The sequence below is a fragment of the Clinocottus analis genome, unplaced genomic scaffold (assembly GCF_023055335.1).
Source record: "Clinocottus analis isolate CAN_PGR_092001 unplaced genomic scaffold, fCliAna1.0.p SCAF_9, whole genome shotgun sequence".
In the NCBI taxonomy this organism is placed as follows: Eukaryota; Metazoa; Chordata; class Actinopteri; order Perciformes; family Cottidae; genus Clinocottus; species Clinocottus analis.
The window spans coordinates 7,893,092-7,912,478 of NW_027176251.1; the positions used below are offsets into that span (position 1 = coordinate 7,893,092).

A 19,387-nucleotide genomic window follows, 5' to 3' on the forward strand; every position below is an offset into this window, starting at 1 on the left:
CAGTGACATACTAGTAAGTTCACCACATCCTCCACCGTACAGAGAAACAGGAGTGAGGCGCTTTCACAGCGACGGCACTTTGCCTCACTGAGCACAGACGAGTGTGAGCGCACATTGATGTGGTTTGTTTGAAAAGCTGGTACTTGTATTTCCTTTTTCTCTTTCCTTCCCGCCAATCCTTCTGTTGAACCTATTTGACAATGAGATGAATATTATTTAAAGAAAATATATCTTACATGTAGGGGACTGAAATGTCAATGTCTGATCTGATGTGGAAACACTAAATAAGACTTCATGACATAGGCCTTCGCTTCATGGCACTTTGTCCACCATTAAAATAAAAACGGTTGACCTGTGCTTCCTCATTTCACATTGAATGTCTCCCCCTGTTGTTGGACCGGTGCACTGCACACAGCACAGCTCAAAGTGGATTTTGCTCACTGTATTTCTTGGTGCTGTTTATTGAAAGTTCTTTGATTTCTCAGTTACAAATAAGATGAGAACATAAAGCAGGAATTAAATGCTTATTTTGTTGGATTAGTTGGTCTTTGCTGCTTTAAGTCACGTATCGCTTCATGAACAATGAGTAGTGCAACTAAAACATAATCATACAGTGATGAAATCATCCAGCTGAAATATTTAGCTTATTCTTTCTATTCACTATGTCAGTAATTCCCAAATTGAGGTGTGTGTGGGATGAGGGGACCACAGAATTTGGTAATTTCCATTTTTTTCATGCATGAGGTTTTGCCCCATACAAATATTTATATTTAAAAACATTCTAAATAAGCCAATACATTAAATAAATAAAAGACTGTCAAATGTGCCGTCACAAAATGCAAACTCTGTAGATTTGTGTGTGAGAACATATATTTTGGTCGATGCAGATCCTTTTCTTTCACAAGACCTTCATATAATTCGGGTGGTAGTGCTACGTATATACTGCTTATGTTTATGAAACATTATTCCTACCCTGGCCATTTAAGAGCAAAAAATATTAAAGGCGTGTCCTGGTTTGGAAAAGCTCAGGAAGCACTCCCTCATCTCGTCTCTGATGCCGACAGAAATCTGTGTGTCCAAGGACGCCTGTCCATGAGGGGCCTGTCTTCAGCTCCGGGACATGACGCGGCCCCTGAGGAACAGCTGAGCGGTGTAAAGTTACTGTGAGCAAGAATGCAGTGAGGACAAGAGCCTACTGTTCTCATACTGCAGCTTTATGGATGCTGGCCTCCTGGGCCACCTCTCTCATGACGCTATGATGTCCTTTCTTTGCCGTTTTCTCGCCATTTAGATGTGACATGCAGCCAATATCATCACTTTACAATAGCTATCCAAGGTTCAGAATATGTCTACAAAAGAGAGACTTTTATACTTTTCTGTCTTCTGTGATGGGATCCCTTCCGTCAAATCCTGGGAGGTTTTTTTTCGCCAGTTTTAATACCAGTCAGTGTTGGCATGATTGCCACTAAATCTGAAACCTTGCACGGTCTGCGTGCAGCATTTATCAGACTTTATTAGACATCATGACTCCTCGCTGCCTCCCCTGTAAGCCACAGGAGCAGATTTGTCCTTTTTTGACACATGATACACAAAGAGCCCCTCCATTCTTTCTGTAACTAAAAGCCGAAGGTAAAGAGTGAAAAAAAAGGAAAACTAAAAGTACAAACCTTTTTGAAGACTCTTGGCCTCTTCTGTAAAAATGCTTTTGTAGTTAAGCTGGGCCCCAGGTAGGAAGGTTAACTTTGATAGAAGACTTATTTGTGTGCAAATAAGATGATAAAATCAGGATTAGAATTTAAAAAATGTTATATAATCAAAGTGAGGCTGCACATCAGGACAGCAGCGCTTGGAGCTAAATGCTGATGTCAGCATGCTCACATGCACACGGCTTTAATATCCAAAACAGCAAAGCTGCTCGCGACACACAACTTTTAGATTTTAGACATTTGAGTGTCTTTGCCATCTCTGGTGACTCCGTTCCTTTCGGTAACAAGAATCCACAGCTGCAGGGGCTGTTAAAGACAGATGAAAATGGGCGGATAACTTTGTCGTTGTGTACCTGAAATCCACATTGAGTTTTGTTGTTGGTTTGGATCGTCTTATTGGAGCGAACCATCTACATGACTGCAAAGCTTTTTGTTTTGAGAACCTTTTAGGTCTTTCAGTTTTCTTTTTTCCTCACTTGTCCAGGTTCTGATGGGACATGCACGGTCTGACCCTGGGGTGAGTAGTGAGGTCATGGTGAGGGTCAGGGGTCAGAGGTTATGCTACTGCCAGTGTCTGCTTCAAGAGACCCTGAGGTGAGAGGCATTCCTGATGTGGGTCCAGCTTTGTGTAGAGTTAGGATTGGTTTACTGCTGAGCGTGAGACCAGTTCATTTAAAATAATTTAGTGTTTTGGGCAAAGTAAGTAATGTGTATTTTACATAAAATTATTGCTCTTGCCACTCCGTTGAGCTTAGGTTGTATGATGGTCTTCCTTTCTCTTTTCATCTCAGCTCACAATGTTTCTCTCTCTGTGTGTTGCTCTGCTGCTGCTGTCTGTACCTGAGGCTGGTCTGACAGCAGAGCAGCAGGAGAGGAGGGTCTCTGGTGTTTGACTGACAGGCCAGTGATGGGCGCACAGAGAGAGGGTGAGGGGTGAAGGTCAGAGGTCTGGCTCCCATGGAGAGGGGCTGATCAGAGAGTGGGTAACAGAGAGGGGGACTTGCTAACGAGGTGGGGCTGTTGTTGAGGTTGCATGCCCGGAAAAGACATGTAAAAACTGGATTGAAAAGATTATATGATGAGACTTTATTGATTCTCAAAGTCGGGCGCTTTATTCATAAAGTTAAGGAATAAAGTAGAAAGTATGTGAACACCTGCGTGTATATAATTAGTAATAAAAGTAAAAGTGCACGAAAAACATACTTTTCTTTTTTTTCCACTTTCTCTATTTTTTATTTGAATTTCCTAAATTAATACTTTTCTGTTTGTTTTGTTGTTTTGTTGCTACTACGACAAACAATATCCCCTTGAGGATGAATAAACTATCTCTCTCTCTCTCGTTATTATTCTGCTGTGTAGTTCCTGCAGAACTGCACCAGCAGTGCGTGTCCAGCCCTCTGCACATACTGTAGGTATGAAGTGCACATGCCTGGACGGCTGTGAGGGAAGTGCAGCCAGTTTAACAAGTTGTTGTGTAAAGTGTTTCTCAGCCATTTTCAGTTCCTCATTCTTCCTGCCTGAATATAACATATTCAAGTTGCCCCCAACAAAAGCAATCTACCGCCCACGGCTCTCGCACAGGACCTTCAGCTTGTTGAGGTGAACTTGTACCAACAGGTGGTAGGAAAGCATCTGCTCCGTCCTGGATGGGGATCGACTTTTCTTTGCACCTTTTAACTTGCCACAGACTAATAACACGAACCGTGCCGTCTGATATTAGTTTATCACAGATAGACTGTCTGACAACAAATGCAGAATATTTGTTTAAGGTAGTTCAGAAACAGATTGTTCAATTACATAGTTTGTCCACCAGAGTGCACCAACAAGTCTATTGTAAAACTGTAAAATCTACATTCACTGCATATCCAGGTTGCTATTCTTTTTAAACCAACTTGGAATTCTCATTATTTCAATGCTCAAATATCAGGATCAATATCGACCTTGAAGCTCCAGTATCATCTATGATTTTTACTTTAGAAACCCAGTATGAGTGCTTCCAGCTGTTTTAAACTGGAGATCTCAATCCATGTAAAATATATGTATTAAACATCCAATATATTGAACGCCTGCAAATGTATATCATCTGACTGAAAAGTTCAAGTGTATCGTTTCCTCACCTTTGTAGTTTGAGACACTTTAAAGATGTAAACTTTAAAACTTTAAAGATTTTAATTTTTCAACATAAAGTCTACTTATGACTCAAAATCACATAAAGTAATGTTTACTGTTAATATTGTTTATTCGATTTAATTCATTTGAATGCCTAAAAGAAAAAGGTATAGTAAAAATGGTAACATATATTGTCTTATTTCCCAGCATCCCGGTCTAGGGACCACTAGGATATTTCCCAGTTTATAAATGTGTGTTTTAGTGTCATTCTGAGTAAAACATAGTACCTCTGAGACATTTTGTTTTTTGTGGACAAATTGTTACTTTTAAATAAGTAAGTTGCAGTGCTGAACATTTACAACTAGATGTCACTGTACATCAACATTTAATCAACACCCGTGTACACACACACACACACACACACACACACACACACACACACACACACACACACACACACACACACACACACACACACACACACACTCTCTCTCTCTCTCTCTCTCTCTCTCTCTCTCTCTCTCTCTCTCTCTCTCTCTCTCTCTCTCTCTCTCTCTCTCTCTCTCTCTCTCTCTCTCTCTCTCTCTCTCTCTCTCTCTCTCTCACACACACACACACACACACACACACACACACACACACACACACACACGTAAATAGTAAACCATCTCAAAATATACAACCTCTACAGCCAATCAGAACTTTGTTCTGTTTTTAGGTCTGTCTCTGCTCTCCCATCATTGAGTTTGGGTGAGAGATCAGCAGTGCATGCTTGTATCCGATCACACCCACAGGGGGCGCTGTGAGATCCCGCATGTCAGTCTCAACAGGAGTCTGGGTTGCTACTACACACAGAGCAGGGATTATGTAATATTTACTATTATGGCAATATATCTTCAGTGAGATACTGTGCATTCGCTTCTTCTTTGCATAGGTGAAAGCTCATTATGCAGATACCATGTATCAAAGTTATTTCACTTGCAGGATGCCCGTCTCACGCACGTGCCATCATCTCAAACGTGCACATCTTTCTCTTTCAGCCAGTTCCGAGCCCACCGGTTTGTCTCCAACACCACTGCCTGCAAGTTACTAACACGGGGTTAGGCGAGTTTACGCCAGACCACGCCCTCTCGGTCCAGCTGGTGGCAACACTCGTGATGACATCATTGCTGCGCGCAGCCATTGGTCCCGAGACATCGCACACCGGCCCAATAGCCTGCCGGTGAAGTGACGTCAGCCCGGACCGAGTCCCGTTCACTTTCACTGGAGTGGGCGGGGCGGAGAGATTGCCGACGTCACAGCCAGCAGGATGCTGTTCTGTGATTGGCTCAAGACAGTGAAAGTCAGCGTCTGTTGCTGAGAGAAAAGGGAGAGAGGGAGAGCGGTTTGCAAGGGGCACCGATGCGTCGTCTGTGTCTGCACCACACAAGTATTGTCCATCTCCTTAAGAAACTTTTAAATCGTGCACGCGTGCACATTATTCACATGTGTCACTGCCTTAATAATAATTAGAAATAACTATTAAAATACACTTTCATGCAACAGTTTGGATGCTGGGGCACAGAGTACAAACAGTCGCATTGGGGGGGCTCTAATCCTGCTGCACCAACGTCTATGTGTGAGAAGCAGAAAGAGTGATGCATTATCGCCGTCTGTTCAGGGATGGCACTTGTGCTGTCAATTATGGTAAACATACTTATTTTCAGTAGAGGAGGGGGCATTTGTGCCTTTCTATTGGCCCTCGGTGATTTGCTCCCTCCTCTCAACCCTCCCTCGCGCTGTTCCTATGGTTCCCAGAGCTTTTATTGGATACTGTAAAGTTTGGGACAGGACACCGGTCTGGCTCAGCATTCACGTCGCAATAGGCTGGATCCCCCTGTCTGTCAACTGGACTTTGACAGCGCGACACGCCCCCGGGTATGTGGGGTCGGCGCTGATTGGCTACTGTAACTGTCAGCGAACTCTCATTGGTCAGCTAGCCCAGCTGTTGGTGGTTCATTCACCATTTTGTGACTGTAGTGGAAAAGAAGACCGATAGTTTTTTATAGCCTTGTTTGAGTTTCTGTGGGGGTAAGACATGTTTTGCGGAGGAAAAGTAAAGTGCGAGTCCGGACCGCGCAGTCGTCAAAGCCGACAGCCAAGGGATGTTACCGAGAGTTGTGCCCGCCTCCTCATCGGCACAATAAGACCATAAATCTTTCTGTGGCAAAGGGGAAAAGCTCTGTTTAGGTGAGTTGAAACTAAGTTAGCGAAAGGCAGCGAACCTCAACTGACACGAATGTGCCATTTCCAGGAGCAGCTATTTAGCACGAGACGAGAACCAACTGCCAACGGTCCGTCGGTTGTTCCGATACCGTCCGAAGAAATAGTGAGACACCGCTTGAGAAAAGGGGAGGAGGTGGTGGTGGGGGGAGTAACAGCCTAAAAACTTTCTCAAATGTTTTTTCCCGCAGTCCTACGGAAGACCGGGAAACATATCAGCCTTCCCCGGGTGTCATTACTATGTTGTGGTGAATGTTGAGTACTTTTCCCGTGACCGTCGCGTCCGAGTTGCGCGTGCAGCGGCGCGAAGCGTAGTAAAACGCAATCGACCTATTTGCAGCACTGCAGCCTCTAATGTTTACTAACAGCAACGCAAGCAATTTGTGGCGTTTGAGAAACGGAGCACATCGTCGAAAATAACACGACAGCGTAGAACATCTCGTTTCCTTGTGGTCTGGCTGACGGTGTCATTATATGTTGGGTTTAGTCTGCCGGGTTGCGTACTACGACTACTACAACCAGCAAGCACCACTACTACTAACATTACCGAGCTGCTTACTAGAGCGAAGAGCCCACACGGAGACATTCCGGCTTTATTTTTTTTATTTTTCTCCTAAGTTTTCAAAATTCATATATGTCACCTTCCCCGGCTTCCATTAAGAAAGCTTTAACGCAGGCGTTTCGGTGGAGTTTTTTCCACGCCAAAACATCGCTGTATGAGAAAAAGCATCGACCCCTTCTAGTCGCGATGATAAAATACAAATTGGGCATGTTTGTGTTTGTTACCGAGCCCTGTGCAGCACACAGTCCGGCTGACTACCGCGAATCATAACACTCCTTTGACATTGTGCAGCGCCTCTCGTAGTACTCGCAGAGAGCAGCGTGAAGGAGCCCGGGTTGCGTTCGCTCTTTTCTGTTCCCTTTGCCACCTTTCCTCGCATGCAATCAGTGCCGATGCACCCTTGACATATCTGACTGGGCAGTTCTTAACAATTTTGTCATATTTTTCTTTGGGTGTATTTTTCAGCCACAGTAATTGGATGTTTTTTTTATTATTATTTTTTTAATGTATTAATATTTTGTACGTTTAGAATCAAAGTGTCCTGATTTGTCCTGCATATTTACACATGTGGCATGCATACTGCTCATATGTCTCTTGTTTAAGCAGAAGACACATCTGTCATGGTGTAGGCGTCCTTGCCTTGCATATCGTGGACGAGTTGGTCATTGATGTGGCATTGGCAGTTCTGCCGTTCGGTCCCCAACAGGAACGGTCACCTCTGATCTACGGCCTCCTGATCAATATGGGCCAGAATGCACAAATTCCAGGGCTTGATGTTTCTCTTTTATTGATATCATTCACAGCTGCTAAACGGCTGCCACTATTCATAGTACGTCACAATGGATGTTCTCCAAAACAAGCGCAGTCACACATTGGCATGCTCACACACTTCACAGCTCGGCCTCTTTGCTACACCTTAATGAAACGTTTTCTCTTACTCGTCTCATGTTGCACGAATAATCACATCACTTGAGAGTGCATAAACTGTGCGTGTGTGTAACAGGGAGCATGTTCTTTTTTTTTTTGCTGTTTCATGTGTGAGTGTGTTCCCTGGTGACCCAGTTAAGGGCAAAGCAGCCCTGCCGTGCAGGAGTGTACAAGGGCCACACTAGGCTTCACTATCACATACGGTCTTCCTCTGTTGTACCGTCTTTGCACAGTCTACCCCTCTCCATCCCCGTCACTGCAGCCCTGCGCCCATACAGACGCCCATAAATGCTTTTAGGAGACGGATGAGCTGCAGTGTGCCTGGTAACTACGTATAGACACACTCACGCTGACATATAGGGCAAATGCAATGTTGAACAATGTAGACACAATCTGAAGACAGCCACATGTATTGTCATGCCCCCACTTCTGCCCCCCACACACACACAAACACACACACATACCCTGTGCCATGTTGCGGTAGGGTATAGGCTAACAAATTACCAGATAAATTGACATCAAGGTTGAGGTTTATTAGAGTTGTATAGCATAGTAATAATTCTTGTGCCTAACTTCTTCTTGTCGTGTTGACATTAAGATGAGATTTCCTGGCTCCCTTGTCCAACTGCTCACAAATCACCAGCGTGGTGGTCTTTGCTTGAAAATCCATATTTTGACTTTCAGAATTTGATATTTTTAAAAGTTATTTTTATGTTTTTTATTGAAGAAAATCAAAACATAAAGCAGCCAGAGTGTGAAGTCCTGCGTCTGTGTGTGTGAGTATGGCATACGGCAAATGAATGTGTGAGTGTAAGACAATACATAGGTCCAAGGGAGATTTTAACAGTGTATGCATGACTGCACTGTAAATTCCACTGAGAGCATTTAGTGTGCGTAAAGTTTGATGTTGCTATGCTGAGGGGGGATGAATCCTGTGCTCCTATGTGTCTGTGTGTGTGTGTGTGTGTGTTGGAGGGTGCGGGGTGTGGAGGGGGGCGAAGGACAGCATCTATTTGCTGTTTAAGGAGGAGTTCAGTCCAACACCATGGAGACGATAGCCGTCGATTACCAGTCTTTTCAGGATTTACGGTAGTTTTAGACCAAAGCAGCAAATATCTCACTCTCAACCTGCTCTAATTCTGGAAGGTGCAGATGTCTCGAATCGCCTAAATTATGACTGAGTTCCACTCGGCTTCATCTGGATGCATCCCAAAGCACAATCAGGATTCTCCAACAAATTCCTTTGTATTTTTAGTCCTACTAACGTATGCACTAAAACCCAAGAGAAGAGATTTAGACGTATACTTAGAATCTTGGATTGTAGCTGACAAACATTAGGAGTGAAAGGTCTCCAGTTATTTTCAATTTGGGGGTGTTTGTGGAGTGTGCAGTGTGTGTGTAATTATTTTTGACCTTTTTATAAAGTTAGGACCATGTGAAATGTAAAAATATATTATATGGCAGCATTGGAATTACAGAAGCCCCCTGCATGAATTCATATACTTATCCGTGTGATTTAGTGAAACATATTTGGTGTCTTTGATGACATTGATATTTTGTCTGGAATTTCAAATTAAATTGTGTGATTAAGATTATTGCTTGTCCATAAGATCATTGCTTGTCCACACAAATACGAATACATTCACAAATTTAAACAGCTAAACAACCTAAATTGAACTACTGCTGGCACACTTGGGTGATAAATAGTTTTAGTTTGGTTACAAACTTCCACTTAATACTCGGCACCCAAAGTAAAGAAGGTCGGAAAGGTCGTTAAGTTTCCAAATCTGAATCTACACAAATGGCTGCTGCTGGCTTATCAGCCAAATGCGCAAGCATTTTCGAAGGCCATGAACATGACCCAACACATTTTTCTAAGCTAAGATCAGATCCTCCAGAGAAATCCAGTCAGCCAGACAGTCAGTGAAGTGGCCCTGACTCCTTCCTGTCTTTGCAAAGTGCAGTACAGGACCAACACGCCCAGTCCACTGTAATGAAGGAGTACTTAGCATGGTGCTGGTAGAAGGTACATTCCTGCAGTCCAAATTTGATTTCTTCTTTACCCATGCATTATCTCAGGTGAACAATTTATTTTTACAAAAATGTAGAGTTTCACTTTAAGATCTCTTGATTTAGTTTGTTAATATACTGTACGGTCTGCTAATCGGTATTAGGGTTTGTTTTAAAAGATATTAAGGTTAATAAGATGCATTGATTATTTGAGTCAATAGACAGGGACGCTATTATATATCAAATAACATCATATTTACCTTATAGCTGTTTAATTTATTTTCATACACACATTTTCACACATTTAAATGAGAAGTGTAAGAGTAAACGGTGCTCATCGTCTTCATTTGCAAACTCCAAGAAGCAGACTTATTGTTGGTGAACTTATCAACAGAGCAGTGTTTTTCAAATGGCTGCATCTGCACAAAGCATCACAGTTTCCGTACAGGTAAACTCCAGATGTGAAGCTACCCTCATGCTGCTGTCGCGATGAAATACAAAACATCAGTGTCCCTTTTAAGATTGGTATCTGCAGAGAATACCACGGGGAGGATCCAGGCCCGTTCATACAGTAAAGACTGTATGCGAGGGCAGAGGTCAATATTGAGTGGTTGTTTGTCATTCAGGACCAGGAAGAGATACTTCTCTGTACTGCAGGGGAAGCGGCCGTGTTACTGCTTTATGTTGCGCATCGTTTGTGACAGCAAACAAACAGTTAACAACAAGGTCACCTTATGTGTTTGTAACTTTTCCATTGTCCAAGGCATGCACTGTGAGCGTGTGTAACAAGTCAAGTTGTCTCGTCAGTATTTGTAGGAAGCGGGCATTTTTACATGTGAGTTGGTGAGCTTAGTTGAGCGAGGCCGGCACATACGCACGTGTGTGTGTGCGTGTGTGTGACTGTATTCAGCCCGTAATCTTGCATTAGTGTCTAAACCTGTGCCAGCCTTTTCATTTCACTCATTTTAGGCACATTTTACCATGGCAGATTATTCCAATTATATTGTCTCTTTGTAGAAATACGTGTGTGTGTGTGTGTGTGTGTGTGTGTGTGTGTGTGTGTGTGTGTGTGTGTGTGTGTGTGTGTGTGTGTGTGTGTGTGTGTGTGTGTGTGTGTGCGTGTGTAAGAGAGAGAGAAAGAGACAGAGAGAGAGAGAGAGAGAGAGAGAGAGAGAGAGAGAGAATGACAAGACAACAGGGAAAGACTGAGACATTGAAAAAGAGAGAGAGAGAGAGAGAGAGAGAGAGAGAGAGAGAGAGAGAGAGAGAGAGAGAGAGAGGGAGAGGGGGTGGGGGGGCAGTGAGTGCTAGAATGACTGTGGAAATTCCAAATGACTACACATGAACAGTCTATTTGAACAAACAGCCAAACAGCCGCATACACCCACCTCTCTCTCTCTCTCTCTCTCTCTCTCTCTCTCTCTCTCTCTCTCTCTCTCTCTCTATTTTACGTTGTTTGGTGACCTCACCCAGGCCATTGCCAGCCCTCTTCCTCCCGATGGAAGTCAAAACACAGTGAATCCAGTCTATAAAGCATAGCGTAAGAAAGCTTCCCTGTCGCATGTCAAAGTGGCCAGAGGGAATACAGTGGAGAGATGTGTGTGTGTTTGTTTGAGAGAAAATACTTGTTCTAAATCTAAAATTAAAGAAATGTAAGGGCTCATTAAAGGCAGATAGTTGAGAACAGGAATAAGAAACAAATCGAAGTGACCTTGGATGTTTGTTTACTCGATTTTTACTTTTCTTTTTTAACGAACCTTTAATTTAAAAGAGTAAATTAACCTACTCAGTGATTAAATAATCACACAAGGTTAACCGGATTAAATCGCAATCTCAGCCATTCTCGACCAGAATAATCTGCGAAATAAATCATAAATGTATCCTTACCAAGTATAAAAAGTCTGGAGAAGAATATGGATATTTATTTTCTCTATATATTTAAGAAAAGCAAAGATGTCTTTTATTTTCATTAAGCAGTCAGTTTAAAATGGAAGATAACAAATGTTGGAATTAACATTTTATGTTTCAAGTATACAAACTGTCCCTTCTAGACCAGCACACAAAGACACGCTGGCATGCACACCTTTGTGGATCAGAAAGGCATCAAGGGTGAAAGAGCGTACTAAGATTTTTAGCCAATGTGATAGCCAGTGCAGTGTAGCACACTTCCAGGTATGACGTCACTTTTATTCTCAGCAATTTTTGATTATGAAGATAATAAATGACCCCCGTCTTCTGTGTCTCCCTCTTCCGTTCCAGCTTGTAATAGAGAGGAGAGAAGGAAACCAGAGGAAGACACAAATAAAGGAGTGCCTTAGAAGTGAAACAAAGAGGGGCACCCTAAAATCTGCACTTTGTGAAAGGCAAAGAAGAGATGAGACCATTAAAGAAGCACAGAGGGCGTTCTCCCCCGTTAACCAGAGGTAGAGGGGGGAGAAGGAGAGGGGCCTCTCAGGCCCTTCAAGAAAAAGACCCCAAAAGAGTCAAGAGGGAACCACTCGTCAAAACCACAGAGCTTACACCCAGCAGTCCCACAAGCAAACAGATCTCGCACACAGCCGTCAACTCTCACGAAGAACCAACCACAAACAGCAATACCCCCACGAGGGAGGAGCCTACTGAGCTGAGGAAACCTGTGGAGTCGGTCGAGAGGGAAGAGAAAAAAATGGAAGAAAAGACAGAAAAGGAAAAAATGGTGGGCACAAATGGAAATAAGACAGTGTCCACTGGTACTGTAGCATTTCCTACCTCTACCCCAATGCCACTCACCACAGCCACGCCCCCTCTGGCCCCTAATCACAACCCCATTTTAGGCTCAGTCTCGAGTAGGAAAACAGCCACATTTAAGGCTCGTGTACCCAAGAAAAAATACACTTATGAGCACTTTGCAAACAATGCAAGTAGCCTGACTACCATTTCTACCTCCAGCCCTGCACTCATACACAACACTTACTGCAATATTCACAGCAGAATCAGTGATAGTTTAAATACACCCTATAATAATTTCAAGAGTAGTAACAATATTAGTAAAAGCATTAATTTTCGTATAAATAGTAGTACTAAAAGTAACACTACAAGTGGTATTAACACCATGACTAATCTTAGTGCTGGTAGCCATAATACTCTTATTAATAGCAGTAATAGTAGAAGTAATAATTGCTCAGGTAATCAGCCGTCAGTGCTAATTGTGGACAGCAAAGTTCCAGAAGCAAAACATGTTGTTTCCACAGAGGATAAAACCCTCAGGACAGCAGAATCACAGGAAAAAGATTCCTTAGCTAGGGAGAATGAATCGGAGGGGACCCCTAACTCAGTGCGCTCTTCGTCCACTGATACTGCGAGCGAGCACTCAGCTGACCTGGACGGAACAGAAACAACAGGACCAAGCCTTCATCAAAAGAACTCCCGCTACTCGGCTCCTCTCCATAACTCGCACCATAAAGAGGCCAGGCATTCAGAGGGACTCACTGAAGCTCTGGCCAAAGGCATGAAAAACCAGAGAGTTCTTGCTCGCCAGGTAAAGAGGCCCATCGAGAGTGGTGTTGGGGCTACAGGCAATCGAGGGGTTAAGGAAATTGACTCCTGCCTTTTATCACCTGTGTTCAGACCAGGGGTGGTTCGTAGAGTAAGTGGAGGTACTGTAGAAGTCCAACTCCAAGAAGAGGAGACCCTTGTTAAATACCCTTTCCATGGTGGAACCGTGATGACATCGTCCTCCGGGGCTGAGAGCACCGTGGAGTTCATTTTGGATGCCCCCCCTCCAGGTATGGCACCTGTGGCTGTCAGGACCCGGGTGTGCGTGCCCTTTGGGGGAGAGGAGGGGGGTCCTCTGCTGTACAGAGAGGGGATTATCACTCAGGTGGACCCCCATCCTGGCGTGTCTTTTCCTTACCAGGTGCTCCTGGGTGAAGACAGAGAGACTCTGGAAAATGTACAGGCCGGGGAAAAGGAAGAGAAAAGGAAAGCTAATGCTAACTCTCAGGCTGTGTGGGTGTCCCGACAAAGTCTGAGACTGCTCACCCCTCCTTGGGAGGTCCCGCATTTGGATGGTGGGAGAGCACAGGAAAGAGAGCGAGAGAGGGAGAGAGAGGAGAGGGAGCGGAGGGAGGAGATGGAGGTAGAGAGGGAAGTGTGCCAGTTAAGTATTGGGATGGGGGTGCTGGGAGGTGGGGCGAGGTTAGGCCATGGTTTTTCACATGAAGGAGTTGCAGGAGGGCATCCCTATAACAACGCACATCCAGCATCTCATTCCTCCATCGTGACGTCTGGTGTAGCCGGCAGCACAGTTCACGACAGCGGAGAGAACTACTCTGGCAGAGAGAGGCAGGATCAGCCAAACACTCCAGAAGAGGATGTTGAGGTGTCTCGTTTTAATATGGCGCTCACTGTCAGCCCCAAAACAGATGCTGGGCTCTCTCAGCACAGAAACATCATCTCCAAGTCCAGTGGCTACCCCCCCATCTCTCCCCATCTCTCTGTGGTGCAAGGTCTGGGACCCCCACAGCTCTCCACCCTCGCTGGACCCCAGCCGCCCCGTTCTCCTGCCCTACTGGGGTCTGAAATTAGCAAGACCACTCCAAGCCTACCTCTATCAAAGTCCACTCCCACTCAGACCCCTACTCCCACTTCTACCTCCTCTCGCTCCAGGACTCCCCTCTCATTGGCTCAGCAGAAATACAAGAAGGGCGATGTGGTGTGCACGCCTAATGGTATTCGTAAGAAGTTCAACGGCAAGCAGTGGAGGAGGCTGTGCTCCAGGGAGGGCTGTATGAAGGAGTCTCAGCGGCGAGGATACTGCTCAAGACATTTGTCCATGAGGTCCAAAGAGATGGAGACAACAGGGGGAGGGGGAGGGGGCAGCAGCTCAGGGACGGTCACCCCTGACCTGCGGGGGAGAGCAAGCAGTGAGTTTGAGTGGGACGACACGTCCAGAGAGAGCAGTGAGACCAGTAGCAGAGGAGACTCTAGACCTCGCTTAGTCCTCCCCTCTCTCCTCCCCCATGACCTGTCGTCACGCTTTGACTTTGACGAGTGTGAGGCTGCCTCCATGCTCGTGTCATTAGGGAGCTCCCGCTCCGGCACGCCCTCCTTTTCTCCCATCTCCACCCAGTCGCCCTTCTCCCCTGCCCCCTCTCCCTCACCTTCTCCGCTGTTCGGCTTCAGGCCTGCCAATTTCTCCCCGATTACCGCGTCCCCGGTCCTGCAACCCCGGAGGCACAGGCAGCCCAGCGGGACGGGGGGAGCCGGGGCAGGGGGCAGTAAGGTAACAACACCAGCTGGAGGAGGAGAACGGGAGAGACACTCCTCAGGTATCCAGTCCTCTTTCCACAGCAACCTCATGTTTACAGTCCCAATGAGCCCTAGCAAACGAAAGCCTGACACACTTCCTCCACCACCTCTCCCGTCACACCACCACGACTACACACCTAAGACAGAGCTGGAGCAGGGGGACCTGAACAACTCTTTCCGGGTGCTGTCCCCGCAGACACCAGCTTCACATTCCCGCACACACACACCCACCTTCTCCCGACCCAGGGGAGTCAGCACCCCCACGTCCAGTAGGCCACCGTCCTCCACTGCCGTTTCCCCTCCTCCTCTGCTGGTATCTCCAACTCCCCCTTCCCCTCTCACTCCCGATGTAGGGCCTCGTCGTGTGGTCCCTGTATCCCAGCAGGCCTTGCGGGACTCCCCTGTCATTGTGAGGAATCCTGAAGTCCCGCTTGCGAAATTTACAGAGTGTCCCTTGGAAAGAGGAGGAGGAGGCGGAAACGAGGGAGGGACAGATAAAACCTCATCTAAAGACATCGGCTTAGCACCTCTCACCCCTCAACCAATTTCAGGCATCCAGGTTCCCGTCCCCATCAACGCTGCTGCAGCCACAGTACCCAATGGCACCGTCCTCTTGCGGAGCCCGGCCCAAACTTTAGTGCTTGTGTCCCCAACACCGTCCTCCCTGCCCACCCCTGTCACCCCACTGCAGGCCCTGTCAGTTACCGTCAGCACAACAGTCACAGCTCCGGCTCCGAGTAGCACGGACACCTGCGTGGAACGAGAGGAGAACAGGGAGACCGGGTTTGGGGGTGAGGTTCAGCAGCCAGTTCCCTGTCACCCTTCTCCCACCGCTTTGCTGCCGCTGATCCTGCCAGCTGAAAGCCTTCACCCCGCTCCACGCAAGGACATCATCATGGGACGTCCTGGCACAGGTGAGAGTTGATGCATATGTGTGGGTGAATTTTGTGTGTGAGGTCAGTGCCTGTGAAGGAATGATGGGAACATTTGGAAACTATGTGGGTTTTTTTTATTTGTGAATTGGGCTGCAGTCAGAAAATGGGAGATATGTGGAATATGCATATTTAATGGTGTGTTCTGTGCATCTTTAGAAATACTCCGATCAGAGGGTAAATATGTTTAATAATACATTATATTTAAAGATTTAGTTTATTTTTTAAATTAAAGTTTTGTGTCTTTCATTACAAAAGAATGAAAAAAGCAAAACCTGAAAAAGAATATACCTGGTCAATGAGAAAATAATAACATTAATTATGTATAATGTGTTGATAATCGTATCATATAGTGTACCTATTTGTAAAGAAGAAGTGAAGAATAATTACACTCAATTCAATGAAAGAAGAATTTCTGTTCCAGTTTTCTGTCAATATCTAAAATATTACTCAACGTAAACTTAATCATTTTTGCAACATCCCCACTTGTGTGGCATAAAGAGTTGGGGGCTCTACGTTTTTATCAATGCATATTTAGTTTGTATATGCAATTTAATTACAATCCCTAAATTTAATTGTTATTAGACCTGTTTTATACTTTTTTTTTAAAGGATATCATTTTTTGTGGCTGTCTGGCAACTGCTCACACAAACAGCGTCGACTCAGACCGAGGAGAAGCTCAGTTCTCAGGCTTTAGACTTGCAGGTTCACCAGCATGTTACATTAAAATAGTCATGATTCTTCCACTCAGAAGCTGAGACTCCACAGAGAAATGCAGCTACGTCTTCAGAAAAATACCAGAAGAGTAACTCAGAAAAAAAAAACATCTGTTTTATTCATGTGAATTTAGTTGCAACTACTGCAAGTGACATAAGTATTATAATAATGAGAAGACTAGGCAATTTATGAGTATAGCTTTACTTTTATTTTGTACACACACACACACACACACACACACACACACACACGAAAGAGAGGGAGATGTATAAAAGCCTATATTTTAAAAGGAGATTGCTTTGTTAAATACAATAGTGAATAAAAAGGACATTGCTCAGTTATTTTTTTCTCCCTATATATTTTGTATTTATCAAATACCAGCCATCTATTATAATATAATATATTACCATATAAATTTATTTGAGCTCAATGAACATTCATTTAAGATGATTAAAGTAATAAAAGTGATTTTAATTTAACCTAACTTGTCTTGTAACACCCACTGTGTAACAGAGGCTTCGATTCACATTAACATCCCACCTGCGTGTGTTTGATGCCCAGTGGAAAAAGCTCCAGTTAGACAACATTCTGTTGTCCCATATGGCCTTATGGCTGCTACAAAAATAAACTAAATGATCAACTAGTCACATCATCTGTGTCAGTCTATGCTAAATTATTTGTGTGTGTGTGTGTGTGTGTGTGTGTGTGTGTGTGTGTGTGTGTGTGTGTGTGTGTGTGAAAGAGATAGAGAGTGCAAACGAGGAAATGTATGCATGGGCATAAGTGTTATTGTGTTCTTCCTTAGATCTCTTACATTCCAAGTCTTTATAGATACAACTTTTGTGGCTGAGTGGGAGCAATCATACCGACACTATATAGACAAGACAATGCATGGATATATAATAGAAAGGAACGGGGAAGTTCGATACGAATCTGAAGAAGAATAAATAAATGGAGGAGTGAAGAAGTGCAGCTGCTTTAAGTCAGTCAGCTCCACGCAAGAAATTACCATTTCACAACGAAAGCAAAAGTTGGTGTGGAGCGTAAGGGCTACATGTATGTCGGCCAGTCTCCAGCAACTTGTTTTAGATTTTGCGTTTTAGAGGGGAAAAAAAGGGGATTAGAAAGAGAATGAAGAATGCCTCAGAGGACGACAGCACAGAGGAAGACGAAGGAGGAAAATAGGAGGATTTAACAGCCGTTTGTGTATCTTGTTGTTAAATTCTTAAACAAGTCTGACCAACATGCTCATTATACGTTTGCGTGTGTGTGTGTGTGTGTGTGTGTGTGTGTGTGTGTGTGTGTGTGTGTGTGTGTGTGTGTGTGTGTGTGTGTGTGTGTGTGTGTGTCACATCCTGAACCTGGGGACTAGTATCTTCTTTCTCACTGCAAACTATTTCCGCTTACTCTTGCTGTGTTTATGTTCATGTGTTTGTTTGTTTATTAATGACTCATGTAACGACACACCAAACAAGGTGTGGGCTGTGTTCTGGACCTCTAACGATGAAGTGGGTTGATTCTGTGTGTGCGTGTGTGTGTGTGTGTGTGTGTGTGTGTGTCAGATATATGTTGAAAGTTGCATTGTATTGAGTGGGTGTGTGAAGAATTGGTTTCCCAAGCTCCGGTGTGGGAAAACACTGTACTATAAAGTGTGTGTAAGTGTATGAGCATTATTCACCATCAGCTGAAAAAAAGAACCCACTTCTCCGTTTCTTTATGGACATAAAGCCTCAGTTAGTGCTCTTCACTTCAGCAGAACCTTTTGCCCTCTCTGTGTGTGTACTTATTACTGGGTGGACTCGTCCCGAGTGTGACAGAGAAGTGGACAGGAAAGGGGACGCTGTCATTTTGAGTGTACGGTCCCTTCTCAGATGACTTCTTTTTTTTTTTTTGCAGCTGAAAGGGCGCTTAATGAATGAATAACATTCCTTTGTGTGTGCATGCACGCTTTAATGTGTGCGTGTGCATTTATTTTGAAGATATTTGAGCGAGGACCACATGTGGGTGTTTTCTGTAGAGTTGGAAAGAGTGTGTGAGCTTTTGCATATGGTCGAAGCAGAGTGTGAAATGTGAGGGAAAGTAGGAAACACTGCGCGCCTGTGTGTGTTTGTGCGTGTGTGTTACGTTTGTGACATGCCAGTTTGTGTAGGTGTTGGTGTCTTCTTAACAGCTTGTGAAATATGAGCAAACGGTAAACAGTAAATTTTCTTAATTATTAATATATTATTATATAAATCCTGGCGATTGGGAATCATTGAACTAAAACAAAAAGAACTGATACTGTAGACTATAATAATGCTGACACTTTCGGATCTTGAATTATAATTGCGTATTAAATACGTGTATGTTTGTGTAATGGTAATACGTACCATATGGGTGTAAGTATTATCGTATTTATGTGAAAAAGGACTCACATTTAATATTAGTCAGAATGATGTTCAAGTAAGGGAAAAAGCAATGGAACCCAGATTGTTTTAAATGATCCTACGTGGGTTATCAATACTGGCACATTACTCCTATTCAGGGATAAGGTTAGGATACACCAGGCCTTTTAATTATACTGAACAATTAGAAGAATAAATCAAATGGGCAAACTAAATGTTCAGCACACTATGTTCCTGTGGTCAAGCAGGATCTTTCATTTCATCAGGAGTGAAGTAGATCAATATGAGATATCTGGCAATTATTAAAAGCCAACAAATAACATCATGATAGTTTGTCAATCTTATAGAAAGTGTGGATCTAATGTGTAAGAAGCAAAAGAGACCACAAGTTTAATAGATGTTATATAGGTCGTCTGTGAGTTCCTCCTCTCTTGTCTATGTGACCTACGTTGTAATCCTGCACATTTATATCCTGTGTTTTTGTTCTCG

General features: G+C 44.1%; 1 protein-coding gene across 9 annotated transcripts in view; it reads left to right on the forward strand.

Annotated features, from left to right (window-relative positions):
* The first annotated feature begins 5,813 nt into the window (after positions 1-5,813).
* cicb (capicua transcriptional repressor b) overlaps positions 5,814-19,387 on the forward strand; it is a 36,017-nt gene continuing 22,443 nt past the window's right edge. For 8 of the 9 annotated variants that reach the window (XM_068570726.1, XM_068570728.1, XM_068570729.1 and 5 more), the window contains exons 1-2: positions 5,814-6,044; positions 11,836-15,779. In XM_068570726.1, the coding sequence (XP_068426827.1) occupies positions 11,951-15,779 (3,829 nt within the window). In that variant the 5' untranslated portion in view covers positions 5,814-6,044; positions 11,836-11,950. Of the gene's footprint in view, positions 6,045-11,624; positions 11,749-11,835; positions 15,780-19,387 lie in introns of those variants that run through there. The other variant, XM_068570727.1, reaches the window with a different exon arrangement.